General features: G+C 38.2%; 1 protein-coding gene across 5 annotated transcripts in view; it reads left to right on the top strand.

Moving 5' to 3' along the window:
- fndc3a (fibronectin type III domain containing 3A) overlaps positions 1-23,562 on the top strand; it is a 96,489-nt gene extending 72,927 nt beyond the window's left edge. For all 5 annotated transcript variants that reach the window (XM_056266013.1, XM_056266011.1, XM_056266015.1 and 2 more), the window contains 13 exons: positions 843-929; positions 2,295-2,433; positions 3,131-3,199; positions 3,295-3,413; positions 7,098-7,203; positions 7,787-7,962; positions 8,096-8,209; positions 9,030-9,179; positions 10,462-10,817; positions 11,899-12,111; positions 16,091-16,257; positions 16,732-16,853; positions 21,278-23,562. In XM_056266013.1, the coding sequence (XP_056121988.1) occupies positions 843-929; positions 2,295-2,433; positions 3,131-3,199; positions 3,295-3,413; positions 7,098-7,203; positions 7,787-7,962; positions 8,096-8,209; positions 9,030-9,179; positions 10,462-10,817; positions 11,899-12,111; positions 16,091-16,257; positions 16,732-16,853; positions 21,278-21,592 (2,133 nt within the window). In that variant the 3' untranslated portion in view covers positions 21,593-23,562. The remainder of the gene's footprint in view (positions 1-842; positions 930-2,294; positions 2,434-3,130; positions 3,200-3,294; positions 3,414-7,097; positions 7,204-7,786; positions 7,963-8,095; positions 8,210-9,029; positions 9,180-10,461; positions 10,818-11,898; positions 12,112-16,090; positions 16,258-16,731; positions 16,854-21,277) is intronic.

Below are 23,562 nucleotides of genomic sequence, written 5' to 3'. Positions count from 1 at the left end.
ACCCATACCAAGTCAGCATGAAACGGAAGTTGCAATAGGAAGCCCTGCTCTCAGATGGTATGATCCTCCATGTTGGCATTGACAATGTTTGTTTTGGGGTTTTTTTTATGGCAGATATTATTTTTGTCTGTAACACTTTACAATAAGGTTCGTTAGTGAACTACATTAATTAGCATGAACTAATAATGAACTGCACTTTTACAGCATTTATTAATCTTTGTTCATTTCAACATTTACTTATTCATTATTAAAATCTTTTTAACATTAGTTATTAGAATCTTGTTAACATTGGTTAATGCACTGTGAACAAACAGTGAATGACTGTATTTTCATTAACCAACGTTAACACAGATTAATAAATACTGTAAGAAATGTGGTTAGTTCATGTTAGTTAATACATTAATGTTAACTACTGAACCGTATTGTAACGTTTTACCTTTTTGTCTACGTGTCTGATAAAAGATAAGCATGATAACATTTTAATTATTGTTTTGTTTCTTTTTGACTAAAAAATTAAACGCATTGTATTTTATTACATTTAAATTATATTATTAAAATTGAATTATTTTAGTCATAAAATGACAATAACTAAGTTGTTTTGAGGACAAAAATGGAAACAAATGTGTATTCATGTTCCTAAAATCGTATGAAGCCAAGGCACTCGAGAGTTTAAGTAAAAGGCCTTTATTTGACTATATTCATGTGATGTGCAACGAACAGCGATCTGTGTCGCTGGCTTCTAGTGAAGTGTGTGAGGACGGTCCCGAAACACTCCGTTGCAGAAGGCCAGGGTTTTCATGCGTCACAGTGTGTGATTGTGTTGTCATGAATGTGTTGCACAGGGTTACGGGTTCCAGGCCAGTTACGATGGAGACGAGCTGTCACACACCGTCAGAAACCTCCACAGGAGCACCACGTACCGCTTCAGGGTGAGAAACACACACACACACACACACACACACCCTCACTGGCGGCTTGCCTTCATGACTACACTGGGTGTGTGACTCCTTGAGTGTCCGCTTATTTTGTTTTTGTGTTAGCTTGTTTGTTTGTTTGCTTGCTTTTTATTTCTTTTTATTAGTTTTTTTTTTTTTTGCTTGTTTGTTTCTTTTGTTTTTCTTTCTTTTTTGTTTGTTTTTTCTCTCTTTTTGTCTGTAAGTTCTTTCGTTTGTGATTTTTCTTCATTTGAAGTATTTTTTTCTTTTCCGTTTGTTCGTTCTTTGTCAGTCTTTTACTGCTTCGCCCTTTGTTTTCTTTCTTTCATTATCAGTTTATTTTCTTTCATTTTTGTTGTCTTCCTTGCTTTTCCTTTCGTTGGGTTTGCTCATTTCATTTTTGTTTGTTCTTGATTTATTTTTATTTGAATCTTTTTTTATGTGACCCCCTTAAGTCTTTCTTTCTTTCTTTCTTGTGTTGTTTTTTGTCTGTTAGTTCTTTTATTTAAATTTCTTTTAGTTTTTTCGTTTGTATGTACAGTCTTTGTCCTTCATTCTTTCCTTGCTGTCTTTCATTTTCTTTCTCTTTCAGTCGTCTTCCAAGTTCTTTTTGATCAGCTTTTTTCTTCATTTGTTCATTAAGTATTTTCTTTCCGTATCAGTTTCTTTTGTTTCGTTCTTTGTTGTCTTGCTTGCTCTATCCTCCTTTTGTTTTTCCCTCATTTCATATTTTATTTGTTCTAGTTCTTGCTGTTGTTTTTCTTTTGTTCATTCCGTCATTAGTGTGTTTGTCGTTTGTTAGTTTGCTCCTGTTTTGTTTTCTCTCTTCATCTCTTCATCTCCCCGTCCCGGTCGTGATTCCTCTGTTTCCAGTGGCCGTGAGATGAAGCAGATGGTGCGCTGATGCGATCGGTCACTCTTCTCTGGTGTCGTTAGGGATGCGCTGATCATAATCTCGTTTCCAAAAACAAAAGTGTATTAATGCGCTCAGAACGGCTGCATGTGTCCTGATGAGAGGAGCTGATTACCTGCCGAGAGCTCACATCCACAATTACTGACAATTACTGTGACAGATGACATCACAACACCACCGTTTATTTCCCAACCGCAAAACGCTTCCTCATCCTGCACTTTTGTCAGGTTTAGAAACTCTTTCTGAGTGAGATAAACTCGGTGGATAATATAAAGGCTTTTAAAAGGCCCCAGAGATCTGCATTTCCTCCACACCCAGTGTTTGTGTGAGTCATAATGAAGCCTATTTTTAGGACCATTCAGTTTGTTTGCATTGTGACATTTTGAATCATTAACAAATCCCCCACACAAACACTCTGCCTAATTTTTCCTTTTTCCTCATTGCAGGTCGTGGCCTATAACGCGGAAGGGAAGAGTAACCCCAGCGCTGTGTCGGAGTTCACCACGGCCCCTGATAGGCCGAGCTGCCCCTGCAGACTCACTGTGAAGGGCAAACCTCACCCGACCAGTTTCCGCCTGACCTGGGGTCAGTTCAGCATGTCACGATCACACAAACATTGATAATGACAGAAAAAAAAACAATCTTAACATCATCTTTAATTTAGTCCTCATACAACCCTCTACAATGCGAGTAAATCATGCTAGGCTAGGCTAAATTTTCATGCCTGGCGACTTAAAAATGATGAAATTAAAATGTTGTAACGGACAGAAATGCAGAATGTACCTCAGTATCAAGAACTAGCTGAAGTTGCTAATGCCAAAGACTATAGATTAACAACACGTGTCACTAGTATTGTTTTGAATGGGGAAAAGTGCAACGCTCAATATGGCAGAATAAGTCCCGCCTTCTAAATAAGAGCCAATCGCCGATTGGTAAAGTCATCGCATCACTGCCGCTGCCGTTAGAAGCTCCGGTTCCCATAGAAACAGCCAGACGCGCTTCCACAAGCTTGATCCAGCCTGAAAAATGTTGTTTTCTGTCATGATTCGAGCGTTTAGAAACTAAATGTATTAGACAGTCCGATTTCATTGGGGATTTCAAATATGAAATTTAATCGTAAGCTTGGCGAACCGTTTTGGAGAATTTGATGTTTCCCCATTCAAAGAGGTGAGAGCTGCACTTGCATGCCCGAGTGGCGTTTCAAAGATGGCCGCCGGGTGAAATGACTTGTTTTAAAGGGACTTTGCTGATACTAAGGATGTTTTTTATGGTTTCCCATCAGAGCCTCCCAAAGACAATGGCGGCTCAGATGTGACGAAGTATGTGGTGGAGCTGTCTGAAGGGTTATGCGGTACGTTCCTCTGAGGTTTCCTGCTGTGCTTCCTGGCATCATTTCGGTTATTTCATTGACTGTGTGTGTGTGTGTGTGTGTGTGTGTGTTTTCAGGGTCTTCTTGGAATCAGGTGTGCAGCGGTTCGGCTATGGAGTGTGTTTGTGACGATCTGAGCCCAGGATGTTCATACCAGGCTAGAGTCCACTGCATCAGTGCGGGAGGCGAGAGCCCGGTATGTCACACAAATCGTCCTCTAGTGCCATGTTACACCTGCATTTAAATAGTGATGACTCATCGCTCATATCGCCTATACAAAATATCGACTAATGAAACGCTCTCTAGAATGAGAATGTCCCACCACTCTAACACTGAGCTTTATAGTGCTATAGGGCCGTGCAACGATTAATCGCATCCAGAATAAAAGTTTGTGTTTACATAATATGTGTACTGTGTATAATTATTTTGTATATATAAATACACATACATGCATGTATATATTAGAGAAAAATGTGTTATATATCTCAAATATATACATGCATGTGTGTGTATTTGTATATACAAAATAATTATACACCGTACACTATGTAAACACAAACTTTTATTTTGCGTCATGTCTGAGTCCCTTGTGTTTTCTTTAGTGTCATTTTAATAAAGCATTTATTGTGGATATAGTAATATACTAAAGTTTAAATCTATATTAAATGCAACTATCTGATAGGATTTAAGTATCTTTTTTTTATATACAGGTCCTTCTCAAAAAATTAGCATATTGTGATAAAGTTCATTATTTTCCATAATGTAATGATAAAAATTAAACTTTCATATATTTTAGATTCATTGCACACCAACTGAAATATTTCAGGTCTTATATTGTTTTAATACTGATGATTTTGGCATACAGCTCATGAAAACCCAAAATTCCTGTCTCAAAAAATTAGCATATCATGAAAAGGGTCTCTAAACGAGCTATTAACCTAATCATCTGAATCAACTAATTAACTCTAAACACCTGCAAAAGATTCCTGAGGCTTTTAAAAACTCCCAGCCTGTTTCATTACTCAAAACCGCAATCATGGGTAAGACTGCCGACCTGACTGCTGTCCAGAAGGCCATCATTGACACCCTCAAGCAAGAGGGTAAGACAGAAAGAAATTTCTGAACAAATAGGCTGTTCCCAGAGTGCTGTATCAAGGCACCTCTGTGGGAAGGAAAAAGTGTGGCAAAAAACGTTGCACAACGTGAAGAGGTGACCGGACCCTGAGGAAGATTGTGGAGAAGGACCGATTCCAGACCTTGGGGGACCTGCGGAAGCAGTGGACTGAGTCTGGAGTAGAAACATCCAGAGCCACCGTGCACAGGCGTGTGCAGGAAATGGGCTACAGGTGCCGCATTCCCCAGCTCAAGCCACTTTTGAACCAGAAACAGCGGCAGAAGCGCCTGACCTGGGCTACAGAGAAGCAGCACTGGACTGTTGCTCAGTTTTGCATGTCATTCGGAAATCAAGGTGCCAGAGTCTGGAGGAAGACTGGGGAGAAGGAAATGCCAAAATGCCTGAAGTCCAGTGTCAAGTACCCACAGTCAGTGATGGTCTGGGGTGCCATGTCAGCTGCTGGTGTTGGTGCACTGTGTTTTATCAAGGGCAGGGTCAATGCAGCTAGCTATCAGGAGATTTTGGAGCACTTCATGCTTCCATCTGCTGAAAAGCTTTATGGAGATGAAGATGTCATTTTTCAGCACGACCTGGCACCTGCTCACAGTGCCAAAACCACTGGTAAATGGTTTACTGACCATGGTATTACTGTGCTCAATTGGCCTGCCAGCTCTCCTGACCTGAACCCCATAGAGAATCTGTGGGATATTGTGAAGAGAAAGTTGAGAGACGCAAGACCCAACACTCTGGATGAGCTTAAGGCCGCTATCGAAGCATCCTGGGCCTCCATAACAGCTCAGCAGTGCCACAGGCTGATTGCCTCCATGCCACGCCGCATTGAAGCAGTCATTTCTGCAAAAGGATTCCCGACCAAGTATTGACTATTGAGTGCATAACTGAACATAATTATTTGAAGGTTGACTCTTTTTTTTTGTATTAAAAACACTTCTTTTATTGGTCGGATGAAATATGCTAATTTTTTGAGACAGGAATTTTGGGTTTTCATGAGCTGTATGCCAAAATCATCAGTATTAAAACAATAAAAGACCTGAAATATTTCAGTTGGTGTGCAATGAATCTAAAATATATGAAAGTTTAATTTTTATCATTACATTATGGAAAATAATGAACTTTATCACAATATGCAAATTTTTTGAGAAGGACCTGTATATATATAAATTAGGGCTGTCAAATGATTAATCGTGATTAATCACATCCAAAATAAAAGTTTTTTTTACATAATATATGTGGGTGCACTGTGTATAATTATTTTATATATATAAATACACACACATGCTTGTATATATTTAAGAAATATTTTCATGTATATACTGTATATAGATTTATATATAATTTATATTATATGTAAATATTTTATATATAAATAATATTTTTTTCTTAAATATACATGCATGTGTGTGTATTTATATATATACAAAATAATTATACACAGTGCACCCACATATATTATGTAAAAAAAACTTTTATTTTGGATGTGATTAATCACGATTAATCATTTGACAGCCCTAATATAAATATATAATTTCATAATTCTATTGTCTTTGACATGGTTGAAGTGTATTGCACAATGTGTGCTGCCTTTATGGTAAACTAAAATATACTTGAATGTCATTTCTATTGAAACTCGTATGTCATGTATTTAAATATATTTTTAGGTACACATTTGTATTGAAGTTGCAGTTTAGTACATAACTTTCAATGTAATGTCAAATAACACTAGAGTTAAAATTATACTCAAGTACTTTACATGTGCCGTCAACACATCAAAATAAGTGTAATTCTTTAAAGCATTACAAAATATTGATAGTAAAACTTCATTACAGAGTGAGACTTTTTCAAAGTTGACTTAAGTGTGTTAAGAAAAATACTCTAAAGTGGCCTTTATTTTATTAATATTATTTTATCTGCAAGTACAGTTGTTTAAAAAAAATACATGCTTTTAATATTTAAAGTATTCTCGGATCATAGCCAAATAACCACGCATTAAGAATTCATGTTTGAAAAGAGTTTCGGGAGGTGTTCGAACTAACAATGTTAACTATCTCAAGTCCCTATTCACATATATTATTCACACATACATATACATATATATATATATATATATATATATATATATATTAGTCGCAAATTATTTTGTTACAAAAATGTCCAACTCTTTTGTCTTGTCGAGGCTAATTTTATTGCTAATATTTAATGTATTTTAAATGCACACAATTAAAATGTTAGCACACACACGGTGTAAACATCGTCCATCTCTGTTGGACTGTCACACAAAAACTTACATAAATGCTGACAAGTTGAGCACTGGATGTCATGTTGATATTGTTCATACGTAGTCCATATGCACTAAACACACACTGAAGATGTGCCAATATCACCGGCTGCAAACCCCAAACACACGTACAGGCGCATTATAAACACCGCTGACGTCATCATCCCGGTTCGTCATCACAGAGTGCCTTTGGCAAGCGGCTGGTGGTCATTTCCCTCTTCCGTCCTCTGATCCAGCTGTAATGGCATTGTTGGCGGTTTACAGATGTATATCTGCATGCGGGACGTGCCAGCGCACGGCTATGACTCACGCTGGCAGCCGCTGGGTTTCGCGTGTGAATGTGAGAGGATGCTCACACGGCTGTGATCTGCTGTGTGTTTCAGCCGGTGCCCACACACACACACTCTTCACATCCAGGAGGGGGGACACCAGGTTCTCCAGTCTTTCTGATTTCTCACGCTTGTTGTTTTCAGTTGACGGAGGCCTTGCAGGTCCAAACGCCACCGGTTCCTCCCGGTCCGTGTCAGCCGCCCAGGGTCGTGGGCAAACCCAAAGCCAGAGAGGTGCAGATACGCTGGGGTAAGCTTGGCCTTTGTGTGTGTGCTTATTAGTTGCGTATAAACAATTAAGTGTGTATTTGGGGCTAATCGGGGGTGGCTTGAGTGGGGTATTTCACACTACAAGTGTTGGTGTATGATCATTGTGAAAAATCTGAATTATGAGACATGTTGAAATTACCTTTTGTAATGTTTACGTGGTGGCAGAAACAAGCTTCCATAAAAAAAAAAAAACAGTAACGATGTGAAATTTTACATAATTTTAATTGTAATCTATTCCTAAGATGTAAAGCTGTATTTTCAGCATCATTACTCCAGTCTTCAGTGTCACATAATCTCTGAGAAATCAAGCATTTTTTGTATTGTCAGTGTTGTGCTGCTTAATATCAACAGTTGTGCTGCTGCTTAATATTTTTGTGGAAACTGTGATAAACTATTTTTTCAGGATATTTATTTCTCAAAGCAGTTCATTTAATTTGTCTTGTAAAAATGTAAAAGTCTTCACTGTCACTTTTGATCGATTTAAAGTGTCCTTGCTGAACACGTACGTGCGTGCTAGAGAGAGAATGATGCATCTAAACGCTTTCTCTCGCTGCGTCTGTTAGCGCCCCCTCTGGTGGATGGAGGAAGTGCGGTGTCTTCGTACAGCGTGGACATGTTGGCTCCACAGGTGGAAGAGAGCAGGGAAGTGTACCAGGGCTGTGAGCTGGACTGCACAGTGGGCAGTTTACTGCCCGGCAGGACCTACGCCTTCCGGATCAGAGCTGCCAACAAGGCCGGGGTGAGCGCAAGCCTTACACATGTCACAGACTTACGTTTCGTAGTTGCTAGTAATCTGTTCTTTTCATGAAATGCGCCACATGTAGTTTTACGCCAGCTAGCAAGTTGTTTCATATGTTGTTTGCGTTGAACAGTACGGCCCTTTCTCGGAGCGCTCTGAGGTCACGACGGGTCCGGGGGCCCCTGAGACGTGTCGGGCCCCTCATGTCACCTGTAAATCACCCACGTGTGCTGTGGTCAGCTGGGAGGTGAGCATATCCCATGATGCAAAGTGTTCTTACTGTATCAAGCAACTCTTTAGTAGCTTTGAGAGTTCAGGTTCATTTTAGCAAATTATTTTGCTGTGAGTGAATAACAGTTATTACCGTTAACTAAAATATTACCGTTAACGAACTTAATAGTTAACAGTTATTACCGTTAACTAAAAGCTGAAATCAAAAAAGTTTAATATATATATATTAAACTTTTTTGATTTCAGCTAGTTGCCAAACCAACATTTCTCAATTTTCATTTAGGTTAAGTTGAAGTACTAATATAATTAAAACCACTAAATGAACAAAAACTAAAACTTAATAAAAAACTATATAGACACATTTTTAGAAAATAACAAACAAAAAAATCAAAAACATGTAAAAAAAAAATTACTAAAACTATTACATAAAAAAAACACACAAAAAAATGAATAATTAAAATGAATACAAAATTAGATTTTATAAAAATAAAATCTTATTTAAAATATTAATAAAAACTTAATGATAGTAAAATAACACGACTACATCAGAATTTAATTCGAGTGATTTGAGTGTTTAATTTAACTTTGTACAAATATTTTTCAGTTTGTTTTTGCCTATGAGCTTATATTTAAACAATATCATAGATGAAAGGAACTATTAAGTAGTTTTCTGCAGTGCTTTTATTGCTTTTTGGTTCTTTTTATTTGTATTTGTTTCATTTTGTTTGGTGTTTTTGCTTTTTATTTGTTTACATTTGTTTTTATTCTTGTTTCCTTTTTTGTTGATTGGTTTGTGTGTGTTGCTTGTTTCCTCACACGTGTTTCGCACCCCGCAGGCCCCGGCCTGTAACGGAGCGGCAGTCTCAGAGTACCGCCTGGAGTGGGGGGCGGCGGAGGGCAGTATGCAGCTGTGTTACACTGGTGCTGCACTGTCCCATGAGATGAGGGGGCTGCTGCCCGCCACCAACTACTTCTGCAGAGTCCAGGTGAGAAGCCAACGCCATCATGCTTATGCTTAGTTCTGCCAAAATAGTGTGTTCAAGTGTTTGAGCTGTTGATGGCAAGATATGATGTAACAAACCAGGAAATAGCTGTCTGGTGGCTGATTATGCTTTTACTTCCTGTAAGTGCACAACAATCAGCTTGATGATTCATAAACATTAGATGGCTGGGCAAGTGCCAACTTTACATTGTCAGCGCCACCCAGTGGTTGACAGTGACACATATAGATTTTATTTATTTTTTTGTGGGCTATAAGAAATAGCTCTTTATTACTGTATCGAGGGCTGTTGTCTACTAATTGTTGGCTGAAATTTTGTTCCTTGTACAGTTTGTAATTATATAAAAAATATGCTCAATCCCTGACTGTTACTTCAGATTCACAAGAGCGATACATGTCTAATTCAGTCTTAGGAACTGAGTTTGAAATCGTGTGTCGTTTCAATAATTAGAATCTGTTAATACATTCGTTTTCAGTGCATCATCTACTGTTAATTAGTCTTGATGAGTTTTCTGCTGACTTTGCTAGAATGCACTAAATGAAGGTTAAAGATTAAAGGTGTATTTGATGTTCTTGTCAGGCCTGTTCAAACTAGTCACTCACTGACTGTGTGATTGATGCATTTGCTTTTTGTTTTGTTTTTGCTTTTTATTTAGCTTTTTGTTATGTTTTCTTGTATTTGCTTTTTGTTTAGTTTTCTTGTATTTGCTTTTTGTTTAGTTTTCTTGTATTTGCTTTTTGTTTTGTTTTCTTGTATTTGCTTTTTGTTTTGTTGTCTTGTATTTGCTTTTTGTTTTGTTTTCTTGTATTTGCTTTTTGTTTTGTTGTCTTGTATTTGCTTTTTGTTTTGTTTTCTTGAATTTGCTTTTTGTTTAGTTTTCTAACACTTTTGCTCCATCTTTGCATGAACTGAAGGTTAAAGATGAAAGGTTTATTTGATGTTCTCGTCAGGCCTGTTCAAACTCTAGTCACTCACTAAGTGTGATTTATGCCTATTATTTAGTTTTTTATTTATTTTGCTTTTTGTTTTCTTGTATTTGATTTTTGTTTTGCTTTGTTCAATCATTTTTTTGCATTTGCTTTTTGTTTTGTTTTTGCTTTTTATTTAGCTTTTACTTTTGTTTTCTTGAATTTGCTGTTTGTTTAGTTTTCTAAACCCGTTTGCTGTGTCTTTGCATGAACTGAGGGTTAAAGATGAAAGGTTTATTTGATGTTGTTCTCGTCAGGCCTGTTGAACCTCTAGTCGCTGACTGTGATTTGTGCCTCAGGCGGTGAATGTCGCCGGTGTGGGGCTCTTCAGCGACGCTGTGTTCTGCCAGACGCCCTGCTCTGTGCCAGCGACGGTCAGCAGTGTCCACGCTCTCCGCGAGTCCGAGATGAGAGTGGAGTGCAGGACTGCGGAGAGGGGTGATGAGGAGGAGGAGGAGGAGGAAGAGGAGGATGAAGAGGCCACTCCTCTCCTCTACTCTCCGTCCACCTGCCTCGGGCTGCGCTGGGAGGCGCCGTGCGATCACGGGTCAGAGATCACGTCTTACCTGATCGACCTGGGAGAGAAACAACCCATCCTTACAGGGCCCGTAACCAAATACATCCTCCAGAACCTGCAGCCCGACACCACCTACAGGTACAACGACATCTGTGGCACAAAACACTGGCAGCAGCAAACTTACTGTGGGACCAGTATAGGCTGTTTTTGCAAATGTATGAACGATTATGTATATATCTTGATATATATTGTTATTGTGAAATTAATTACTCATGTCACGATATAAGATTTTGGTCATATCGCCCACCCCCTTATATATATATATATATATATATATATATATATATATATATATACTATTGGTAAAATAAACAGCACTCTTGCTCGTGTGATATTGGTAAACTATGTCATAGGATACAAATATAAGACAATAACCCATAGAGGGGCATATTTCGCCCTTATATCTTGAATTTTAGTAGAATTTTAGGCTTCTACGTTATTTACGTAACTAGACTGCACGCAATGTAAGATGACGTACAGGTCTGGGCCCGGGGCAGGGTGCGTTAAAAGCGTTAATTTTAAGTTTAACATGTTTTTGTTTTTTCAGAATTAATCACACCAAATAAAACCAACAGCTTTAAAGTGTAATTTATTCCTGTGATTAAAGCTGTATTTTCAGCATCATTACTCCAGTCTTCAGTGTCACATGATCCTTCAGAAATCACTCTAATATGATGATTTGATGCTCAAGAAACATTTGTTATTATTATCAATGTGAAAGAGTTTTTGCTGCTTAATATTTTTGTGAAAATCGAGATATGCTATACATTAAAAAGTTTAGGGTACAACTTAATATTTGTATTCACCAAGAATGCATTAAATCGTAAAAACTTTTGAACTTTCTATTCATCGATTAATGTATCATGGTTTTTACAAAAATATTAAGCAGCAAAAACTCTTTCACATTGATAATAATAACAAATGTTTCTTGAGCATCAAATCATCATATTAGAGTGATTTCTGAAGAATCATGTAATAAAATGTAATCACATCAAAAACCGTTTTTCTAAATTGTAGTAATATTTCACATTATTGCTGTTTGAGGGTTTTTTTTTATCAAATAAATGCAGCCTTGGTGGGCATATTTTCTTTTTAAAAAAGTCCAAGCTATAATACGCCCAGCTGTGACTGAATGAATCTGGTGTGTGTGTGTTTGAAGGATAAGGATCCAGGCTCTGAATAGTCTGGGTGCAGGACCCTTTAGTCACACCTTTAAACTGAAGACCAAGCCACTGCCACCCCTCCCTCCCCGTCTGGAGTGCACCGCCTCCAGCCACCAGACCCTCAGGCTCAAGTGGGGCGACGGCCCGGCCAAGGCCCAGCCCACCGATTCCCTACAGTACCATCTCCAAATGGAGGATAGAAATGGGAGGTAAGTTGCTGCATTATTTGTGCCTTTGTTAAAATCAGCCAATTATACATTACCATTCTTGGAGTCCGTAAGTTTGGTGTTGAGGCGATGTCACTTCTTATGTCTTGAAATATAACTATTTACATTTTTATCCCCGCTTTAGCGTTTTGCAATGGGAGCGATTTTTGCCACAAATTATGCCAACTTATTTGTGTGTATTTTTTAGCATTATGTATTTAATAGATATGTAAATCCTTTTCTTCCACGTATAGATGTCTTGATGACATATGTATCTTTATGGAGGATCTTGATGCTCAGGAAATTGTCGATTTGAAATAATTTTGTGGACAATTTATAATTTTACTTTGAAAGTGAAATCTTCACGAGTACATTTTCTGGATATGTGGGTGTAGAAAAGTCGAAGGCAGTCTTATCACAAATTTATTTACCAAAGAAACTGATTAGGGCGGTCAAAAAAATTAGACTTAAATATTACTAATTCAATTCAAATTTACACGCATAATTTTAGTTAGGGAGAACAGCTTTGGGCTTGTCTCCTGAGGCCACAAGAGGGTGAAATGAGCAAAATAATAATGCACCGCATTAAATTGTTTATTCAAAGCAATGAAATAACACGAGTTATTTGAGTTTATGCGAGTATAAACTAAATGTTTATATGGGTGTGTTCACGCTTGGCATGTTTGTTTCGATTAAAACGAGCTCTGGTGCGATTGCTCTGTTAGGGCGGTTCATTTCAATAAGTGTGAACGCTGGATTCTGGTTCTCAACAAACATTTCTTTTGGAATCGTCATTTTAAAGGCCCAATATGGTTCAATGCCAGAGATATGGACATTTACTCAGATATTACACAGATATTTACTCCATGAGTAATTTGATATTTACGCCATGAGAGATTTGCTCAATTGTACACATTTTCAGTGGTCAAAAACCAAATGTGGGTCAGTTTGCAAACAGCTGATACTTTTTCCTTTTAAATAGGAATATCTGACGAACAAATAATGTTGAAACTAGAGATGTATCTCGTGTTGTTTTTTTTTGTTTTTTTTATCAACTCAATTGCATTGAACATTCCTGTCTGAGTGCCATAAATATTCCTTTTCCGAAGTTTGCATGCCTGTAACTCTAAAAGTATTAAAGATAGCTTAATATCCTTTTAGATTCTCATTCTCAATACACTTTTCTTTTGGAATCTTTATTTTCAAGGTCCTATAAAGTTCAGTCCCATAGATATGAGGAGCTCAAAGCAGCTCCATGTTCAAATTGTTGAATTTTACCAATGTTCAATGATTGACAACAGCTGATTGCATTTGAAGAGGAATGTCTGAAGAATAAATAATGTTTAAACTAGAAATGGATCTCGTTTCCCTCAATTAAAAGAATTGCAAAAACATACAGTAACTCTCTGAGTACCAAAAATCCACTGAAAATGGTTGAGGCACTTTAACTTGCTCTCTAACGTGTACAATAATCTATATTTGAATCAGTTTTAGGGATATTTAGAAGATGGTGTTTTGTTCATTTAACAGTTTCTGAAGCTACTAAATACAGAGTATCGTAATGACACGTTACCGCATTGACATCCCAATAGAGGGAATGCATTAACGTCACTTCCCCGCCGGAACACGCCCCCCTCAGCCGGACTGAGTGGCAAAAGAGCTGCTGCGTGACTGGAGTTAATAGGGGAAACTGCAAAAAACGCGAGTAAAACAAACTATTATCAGTTTAAACGAAAAGTTGGACTCGATATAGTGTTCCTTACAACTCATCAAAGATCCAGTGATCCATGGATATTGACATGCAGCAGGAATCGTGTTTCCTGACATTTATATGTGCCTGATTTCGACGCCGGGGAAATAAATTAAGAAAATTTGCCTGTAAACGTTTTATATAAATACAATATAGATAGGTCTAAATCCGAGTGATCACTTACATTAAAGTTATACTGTATATCATCATATCGTCCAGCCCTAAAACTTGTATAGTTTTTGTTGTCAGTGTTTATTTAAAAACATCCAATTATGCAGAATATAGTCTGTTCTGTAGCTTTTTGCAGTCTGTAAAAATATACAGTACCTCAGATTTCTGGTCAAATCTAGTTGTACAGTCAATCGCTAAGCTCTTTCCCGTTTTAGATGTGTTTTGTGTGTTTTTCACGGCATTCACGCTGAATACAAATGCTGCCGCTCGGTCTTTTTGCCACTTGTGGGCGTGACCGCATTCACGCCGGCCGACGGTGACGTCATGCGCATATGGTTCAATATGGATTGAACCATATAGGGCCTTAAAAATAAAGATTCCAAAAGAAAAGTTTCATAAGAACGAGAATCTAAAAGGACATTTAGATATCTTTAACACTTCTTGAATTAAACTTCAGAAAAATGTTTGTTTTTGGAACTCTGAGAGGTGTGTTGTATTCAATTGCTGAGAAAAACCAAGATACATCTCTAGTTTCAGTTACCGATATTTGGTTCTTGATCATTGAAAATGGGTAAAATTCAAGGATATTAAAGTAACACTATATGTAGTTTTTCAACCTTCATAATATATTTCTAAGACCCTTGTGATGGTACATCGACTTAAAATAGGTTAAATGACACGTCTGCCATCGCCTGACGTGGTCTGTATCGCTTTTACTCGCACTATGTAACTTCGGGTTTCGGGTAGGAACCCAAGCACAAAAAGAACTACAAAACTCGACTGCTTTACGGCATACGTCACTTCCCCCACCACTTCCTCAAATTGTCTGTGGCCATTGCAGACATCCCAAGTCTCCCGGGAGTCTCCCGCATATTGATAGCGTCTCCCTGATGCCCGAAAATTAGTTCAAATCTGCCGTAATCGAAGACAGAGACAGAACATACTGCGCGCATAACATACATAGCGCGAGCACGGCAGAGAGGGAGAGAGCGAGAGACCTTGCAAGTGTGCCTCACGAAAGCTAGTCAACCCGCAGACAACAATCCAGTCACCAAGATATACCTCCCTGAAATGACTTCTTGCAGGTTGGGATGTGTGCCATTAATAAATAAACAGCGAGTGTGCGCGTGCGACAGTAGGCAGCGGTAGGCTAAATTATTTACGACAGCGGTAATGGACTATTCCGCTTCCAACCTGTAGGGCGACCGCTGAGGAAAAGTTCCTTTGTGTTGCTTTAAGATATCTTGAATACTTTTAGAGTTACAGGCATGACAACTGATGGAGCCGGGATTGAACCATCGAGGGCCTTTAGAATAAAGACACCAAAAGGAAAGTTTAAGAACCAGAATATTAAAGGATTTTAAGATATCTTTAATACTTTATGAGTTACAGGCATGCAAACCTGGGGCAAAAAACGCAAGAAGTGCTTTTTGACATATTTGAACAGTTGCATATAATGCAACAAAGATGGCTAAAGTCAACAGATTTAACTAATACACCTACCAATCTCTGTAGTCATTTTTACACCCCTGTAAATTGGCTCCAAATCTCAGGTGAAAATTGACATTTTGACCCTCATCTACAAAATAGTGGATTCCTAAGTAAATATACATCTGTGACGTTTAATATTTTGGCTTTCATCACTATTTAGGTTTGGTTACGGCTTTGACGCATTAATCTTCTCTATTTCTGCAATGTTTCTACTGGAAAGGCTAACAAAAACAATCAAATGCAACTAAAACTCTTAAAACGCAAAACCTATTAAAAAAGAAAACGGTTACTGTAAATCGTAATCATATTTTACAGTATTACTGTTTTTACTGTATTTCTTAGCGAATAGAGACTTCTTTCAAACGCATTTTTTTTTTTTTAAACTTACAGATTTACACATTTATTTATGTATTTGAAACTCACTCAGATTTGTGTAGGTCTGCCTTCAAGTCTGTTTTGAAAATCCCTCATTTATTATAGGTTTGTAATATCGTGTGTTTCGTGGCTTTATAGAGTTCAGCCTTATAACATTGTCTCTGGTTCTCTCTCTGGTAACGTCTCTTCCTGAAGGTTTATATCCTTGTATAAAGGACCCTGTCACACTCACAAAGTGCAGAGGCTAAATGAGTCTACCTCGTACGCGTTCCGCATCCAGGCCTTTAACGAGGCGGGCGAGGGGCCCTTCTCCACTGTTTACACCTTCACCACCCCCCTCTCCCCACCTGCACCCCTGAAAGGTACCGACACACACACACGCAACACAGAAACTTCGTTTTTTGCTTGTTTTTAAACACTCGAGTTTGGGTTACCTCATGTATCTCACAAAACCTGTCATGAACATCATCAGGTCATATTTTACCTTAATATCAAATGAAAAAGATCAGAATTGTGTGTGTGTGAAATACAAGTACAAGTTTGTATACAAGTGCCTAGTTATGTACTTGTTGGTTATTGTTTTTATTTAAGTGATTTGTTGCGTATTATCATAAGGATAAAAAATTTGAATGAAAAGAAAGTAGAAGTAGAAAAAGTGAACAATTACTGGGGGGAAAAAAGTATTTCTAAAACAAAACGTCTATTAAAGAAAATGTTTATTTGTATAATGTATTCAATTATTTGAATGGGAAGAAATAATGAAGTAAATAAAAAAACACTTAATGTTCCACATTTGTACATGGGTTTGTTCTCATCATCTCATCATCTCCCTTCAGCTCCTCGCGTGGAGCGCGTGGACGAGTCGTGCGAGGTGAGCTGGGAGACACTGCCACCTATGAAGGGAGATCCAGTCATCTACTGTTTGCAAAGCATGCAGGGAAATTCTGAGTTCAAACAGGTACCTACACCACACTATCACCTCCATGTGCAATTTTCAGTAGCTCACCAAACACCAAAAAACCTCAATACAGCATCTCGATTACAGTATCTCTGCACTGTGAGGCCAAAGCGTCTCTAATGTTGGTCCCCACATGTGAGCACATCATCACACAGAGGTCACGGCGCTCAGCAGACAGCAGGTGTTGAGTCCAGGAATATTATTATAGCATAATGGCGATCAAGTGGTCATTACTGGAAGGCTTAGTGACAGTTATTACACGTAATGTTAGGGCCAGATCAAATCTAGCCACTGAAATTTGTGCTTTGATTGTACATGATCTATATTCTGACATCATGTTGTGAGAATGGCCCTCATAACCTCGGTTTAGCAACGCCACCATAAAGGTTAAGATGGAATAGAATTACTAGGGTTGGTGCTTAAAGGGTTAGTTCACCCAAAAATGAAAAATCTGTCATTAATTACTTACCCGTACGATGTTCGTTCATCTTCGGAACACAAGTCAAGGTCTTTTTGGTGAAATCTGAGAGCTTTGTCCCTTAATAAACAGCTAACGCAACTACCACGTTTGGTTTAGTCCAAACGTGGTAGTTGCGTTTAGTTTGGTTTAGACTCGAGTGGTTTAGTCCAAATTTTCACTTTATATGATGAACATTGAATTTAGGCTTTTATTCACATACAAACATTCATCAACGCACTCATCAGATGTGGTAAACGGAAGCTCAAGCATGTTCGCTTAATGTGCGAGAACCAATGTGTGTGTTACACACAACATTTCTGTGTGTTACGCAGCACGTTTGAGCTTCTGCGAGAACCAATGAGGTTCATTTCTGTGTGTTACACAACATTTCTGTGTGTTACGCAGCACGTTTGAGCTTCTGCGAGAACCAATGAGGTTCATTTCTGTGTGTTACACAACATTTCTGTGTGTTACGCAGCACGTTTGAGCTTCTGCGAGAACCAATGAGGTTCATTTCTGTGTTACACAACATTTCTGTGTGTTACGCAGCATGTTTGAGCTTCTGCGAGAACCAATGAGGTTCATTTCTGTGTCTTACACAACATTTCTGTGTGTTACGCAGCACGTTTGAGCTTCTGCGAGAACCAATGAGGTTCATTTCTGTGTGTTACACAACATTTCTGTGTGTTACGCAGCACGTTTGAGCTTCTGCGAGAACCAATGAGGTTCATTTCTGTGTGTTACACAACATTTCTGTGTGTTACGCAGCACGTTTGAGCTTCTGCGAGAACCAATGAGGTTCATTTCTGTGTTACACAACATTTCTGTGTGTTACGCAGCATGTTTGAGCTTCTGCGAGAACCAATGAGGTTCATTTCTGTGTCTTACACAACATTTCTGTGTGTTACACAACATTTCTGTGTGTTACGCAGCATGTTTGAGCTTCTGCGAGAACCAATGAGGTTCATTTATGTGTGTTACACAACATTTCTGTGTGTTACACAACATTTCTGTGTGTTACGCAGCATGTTTGAGCTTCTGCGAGAACCAATGAGGTTCATTTATGTGTGTTACACAACATTTCTGTGTGTTACACAACATTTCTGTGTTACGCAGCATGTTTGAGCTTCTGCGAGAACCAATGAGGTTCATTTATGTGTGTTACACAACATTTCTGTGTGTTACGCAGCATGTTTGAGCTTCTGCGAGAACCAATGAGGTTCATTTATGTGTGTTACACAACATGTCTGTGTGTTACGCAGCATGTTTGAGCTTCTGCGAGAACCAATGAGGTTCATTTATGTGTTACACAACATTTCTGTGTGTTACACAACATTTCTGTGTGTTACACAACATTTCTGTGTGTTACGCAGCATGTTTGAGCTTCTGCGAGAACCAATAAGGTTAATTTCTGTGTCTTACACAACATTTCTGTGTGTTACACAACATTTCTGTGTGTTACGCAGCATGTTTGAGCTTCTGCGAGAACCAATGAGGTTCATTTCTGTGTTACACAACATTTCTGTGTGTTACACAACATTTCTGTGTGTTACGCAGCATGTTTGAGCTTCTGCGAGAACCAATAAGGTTAATTTCTGTGTCTTACACAACATTTCTGTGTGTTACACAACATTTCTGTGTGTTACGCAGCATGTTTGAGCTTCTGCGAGAACCAATGAGGTTCATTTATGTGTGTTACACAACATGTCTGTGTGTTACGCAGCATTTTTGAGCTTCTGCGAGAACCAATGAGGTTCATTTATGTGTTACACAACATTTCTGTGTGTTACACAACATTTCTGTGTGTTACACAACATTTCTGTGTGTTACGCAGCACGTTTGAGCTTCTGCGAGAACCAATGAGGTTCATTTCTGTGTGTTACACAACATTTCTGTGTGTTACACAACATTTCTGTGTGTTACGCAGCATGTTTGAGCTTCTGTGAGAACCAATGAGGTTCAGTCTTCAGTCGAGCTTCTGATTATATTCGCTGATGAATGTTTAAAAGAGAACAAAGGCCTAAATTAAATCTGTTCATCATATAAAGTGATTGAGTCTGTTCAGTAAATTTGGACCGAACTGCTCAATTAAAATGGATTAGTTTTACGATCTCTTTATGAACTTTTTGAAGTGTTAGTTGTGTTAGCTGTCAATGGAGAGGCAGAAAGTTCTCAGATTTCATCCAAGCGAAGAATGTCCCAGCTGTCATGTGATAGCTTTGAGTGAGAAACAGACCACAAGCTTTTGCTATTTACTGAAATAACTTTAGCTGTAGCTCTGAAATTTCTGTTGTGCTTTATTCAAAACATTTAAACTCGTTACAATTGATCACAAAATGCATGAGAACCTAACCCTAACCTAAGATTTGACGGACTTAAAATTTGGTCTGTTACTTCCACAAAGCATATTGCTTCAAAAAAAAAAAGAAAAAAAAAAGCTACTTAAACATTCTGCAAAATATCTCCTTTTCTCCATCTCAATCATATGGTTTTGAAAAGACATGGGGAATAAATGAATAGAAATTTCATTTTAGGGTAAACCGTCCCTTCAAATGTGGGTGCTAAGGGGCCCGCTGGAGAGCCGGGTGAACGCATCACCCAGATCTCTGAATTTGCAGTATTGAATTTAATTGTCACTGGAAATACTATGTGTCAGACGGGACCCGACAGATATGTTTGATTTAAGTTGAGAGCCCTGTAGCGAGAGCACCTGCGCTGGCGGCCTGTGAGTGACTGTAGAAATGAGCGCAGTGGAAGGGTAAAGCAGTCTCGCTGGCTCTGACTCATCGCCTCCTGCTGAGACGCACTGTGGGAGACTGCAGGCGTGATGGGACGCTTGTCTGTGTGTGTCGATGCAGCCCACACACACGTGCACGACTTCTTATGCGCATATTCATGTTCTCCAGGCGTATTATTTCTCTCCCTCCCTACACATCTGCATCTTTACAATAGACTTCATCAGTTCTTTTCTCCTCAGTATAATGTCTTTTAGACACGAATGCAGTGCTGAATATTGGCCTATATGCTGATTACTGATATATTCAAAAATACGCAAATTTGAGGTCTTAGCAAATCATGATTGTTTTCGATATGTGACAATACTTCTGTTAAATGCAAAAATGCCATACTATTTTAAATACAAAAAATATAATTATGTTGTTATTATGTTATTATATGCACTACATTACACAAATTTGGGGTCAGTATAGATGTATAAGAAATGTATTAAATTTTGACAAAGTTTTGAAGCAGCACAACGGTTTTCAACATTGATAATATTGACAACATAATATTAAGAAAAGTTTCTTCAGCATCAAACCGGCATATTAGAATGATTTCTTAAGGATCATGTGACAGTGAAGACTGGAGGAATGATGCTGAAAGTTCAGCTTTGATCACAGGAATATTAAATTATAATTTTATTTTATTTTTTATATTAGGTTTGTGTTTATATAATATATGTTTGTACTGTGTATAATTATTCTGTATATATAAATACACACACATTCATGTATATATTTAAGAAAAATGTTTTATTAATATATAAAATATTTATATTTATATATAATATAAAATTATGAATAAATATATATAGTATATACATGCATATGTGTGTATTTATATACAAAATAATTATACACAGTACACACACACATATATTATGTAAACACAAACTTTTATTATAGATGCGATCAATCACGCTTAATCGTTGCCCAGCACTAATTAAAATACAAAACCGATATTTAAGATTTGTAATAATGCTTCACAACATTATTGTTTTTAATCAACTAAATCCAGCCTTGGTAAGAATGGCAGACAACATAAAAAAAAACACGAAACAACAAAAATTCTTACTGACTCCAAACTTTTGAACGGTAGTGTCGTGTTTATATAATAATCCACATAAAATGTGTGAATTTTTTGCAACATACTCATTTTTAATTTTCGTCTCCAATCCTCTCAGATCTACAGGGGCTCCGCCACTTCCTTCCAGCTCCCCAACTTGAGCTTGTCCACGGACTACCGGTTTCGCGTCTGCGCCGTCCGGCAGTGCCAGGACGCCCCCGAGATCATCGGGCCCTACAGCTCCACCGTCATCCTGCTCCCGCCTCGCATCGACACCCCCGGGGCCTCCGGCGCCACGGGGTCCAAAGCGGCCGAGGCCCAGAAGCCAAAACGCAGCCTGACGGACGAACAGTTTTCTTTCCTCATCATCGCCCTCCTGGCCGTGACCTCCATCCTCATCGCGGTCGCCATCCAGTACTTCGTGATCGAATGAGCCTCGGTTGCCGCGCTACATCGTTCAAAGCGAGTTTGGTTTGTTGATGTTTGTTTTCGTTTCTTTATTTCCGTTTCCAGGCGCAAGCGTCGAGGAGCCGCTTGAAGGGAAGGATCGAGAAAAGGAAGTTGTAGAATCACTTCACCCAATCTATCGTTCTATCTTTCTCGCTCGCCTTCTGCGCAAAAGAGCGCCGTTCCCTTCCCCCGACGGACTCGGGAGTGCGATTTATTGAAGGATCAGCAGCGAAGCTTAGCGCTCGTCGCGTACTCATCGTACCACTTCATTTATTTGTGTAGCTGTAGTCTTTATGTTATTTATACGTATAATTTCAGTTGTAAACTGTCGAGTGTAAGTTTCGTTCAGTGTTCCAAAGCTAGCTCGGTGGTCGCGCCGCTCACCGGTTTGCTATCTTGGGCCTGGGACTTGAGGGCCAGTGACTACACCGTCAGCGAGGGGGGGGTCCCGAACGATCCCCGGGGAGATAAAGGAAGGGGAGGCGAGACCGATACCGCTCGAATTAGCGAAACGTTGATTTAGCACTTTCCTCAGAACTTTTTTTGATGTTCAGAATGTGTAAAGGATGCAAAAATAACTAGAGAAATGTTAGTATATTTTTGTACAGTATGATACGAGGACCTGAGATTCTGGCTTAGTATGGGGAGTAAGACTATGACTATGAATACCAAACTAACTCAGCTTAATAGTTATTTTTACTATCATGTACGTATACTGTAGCTTGTTTTTACAATCAAGCAGCTGCTTTGCTCCAAAATATTGTCGTTCAGCACAAACAATGTACGCTTTCTCGGAAACCTTTCCTTCAGTCGTTACCTTTGCACCTTAGTGAGAAGAGAAAAAAAAAATACTTATTGAATGCGTCTTGATCTTGTGATGCGTTTTATGGATCATGTTCTCCAGTTGTGCAAGCCCTCAATGTGTTTTGGCTGTTTTTAAAAAATGTAGTACCACAAAATTTGTTCTTGAAATGGTTCATTCTGACAATAATCATGATTTCAAAAGTCATATAGTATTTTCTTAATTTCTCTATTGGTCATTTTTCGGGGGAGGGGGTTGTTTAGTTTTAGAAACCAAATTATCACATTGTTAACCTTTTACTTTTAGCAATATTCTTTTTTGATGTAATCTCGAGATTATTGAATATATGACTAAATATTTTCAGATATGTTTTGATTTGGTTTTTTTCCTTGTTTAAATCACACGTTTGAATTTTATTTTTTTATGTGGAAAATACAACCTTTAAGTTAATTCTGTCCAGCAAAGAAATTAAGAAAAGCGCAAGAAACAAAACGCAAACCGCAGTAATGAATTGTGTTAATCCTACATGTACTTCCTGTGAAATCGAAAATTTTGCCTTTTTCTCTGTGTGTTAAAGTCTTGTGACTGATTGTCAACGCTGCGTGACGACAGCATGACGTTCCGGTCGTAGGGTTTCGTGTTTTGTGCTTTGGTTATGGGCATATGAGTGCTGTCAACAACAGTTAACAACTACAGGTACCTTGCAAGAAGTCTTGAATGAAAATGAATTACATGATTTGGTCTAATAGATATTCTGCAAATGTCTTCTGTTTGTCATTGAAGGGAAGAAAAAAAAAATCTCAAATTCCTATTTTTGATAGTGATACAATGTAATTGCAAATTGTGCCATTTTAACATCTCCCCACCATGGTAGGCGTTTGGTTCTCGGGAGAAAGAAAAACGACAAAAAAATCAATAAAATATGCACAAAAAATGAGACCATTTTTATGTAATTTTAATGTTTGCAGTTACCTCATACACCGTACATTCCAAAACAAAAATTTGTTATAGTATACATACTACCAGACATATCACTTTAAAATGTTATCAGATAGGAAATGTATAATCATATATATGTATCTAAAGTGTGTCTGTATTGTCATGATATCTACAGACGGATCCATGCACAATAAAAGATTTATAATTCTTAA

This window comes from Rhinichthys klamathensis, unplaced genomic scaffold (genome assembly GCF_029890125.1).
Source record: "Rhinichthys klamathensis goyatoka isolate OS25496 unplaced genomic scaffold, OSU_Roscu_1.1 h1tg000243l_1, whole genome shotgun sequence".
NCBI classification, from domain to species: Eukaryota; Metazoa; Chordata; class Actinopteri; order Cypriniformes; family Leuciscidae; genus Rhinichthys; species Rhinichthys klamathensis.
The sequence above is the reverse complement of the archived record's forward strand: the minus strand, read 5'-3'. Positions and strand labels throughout refer to the sequence as shown.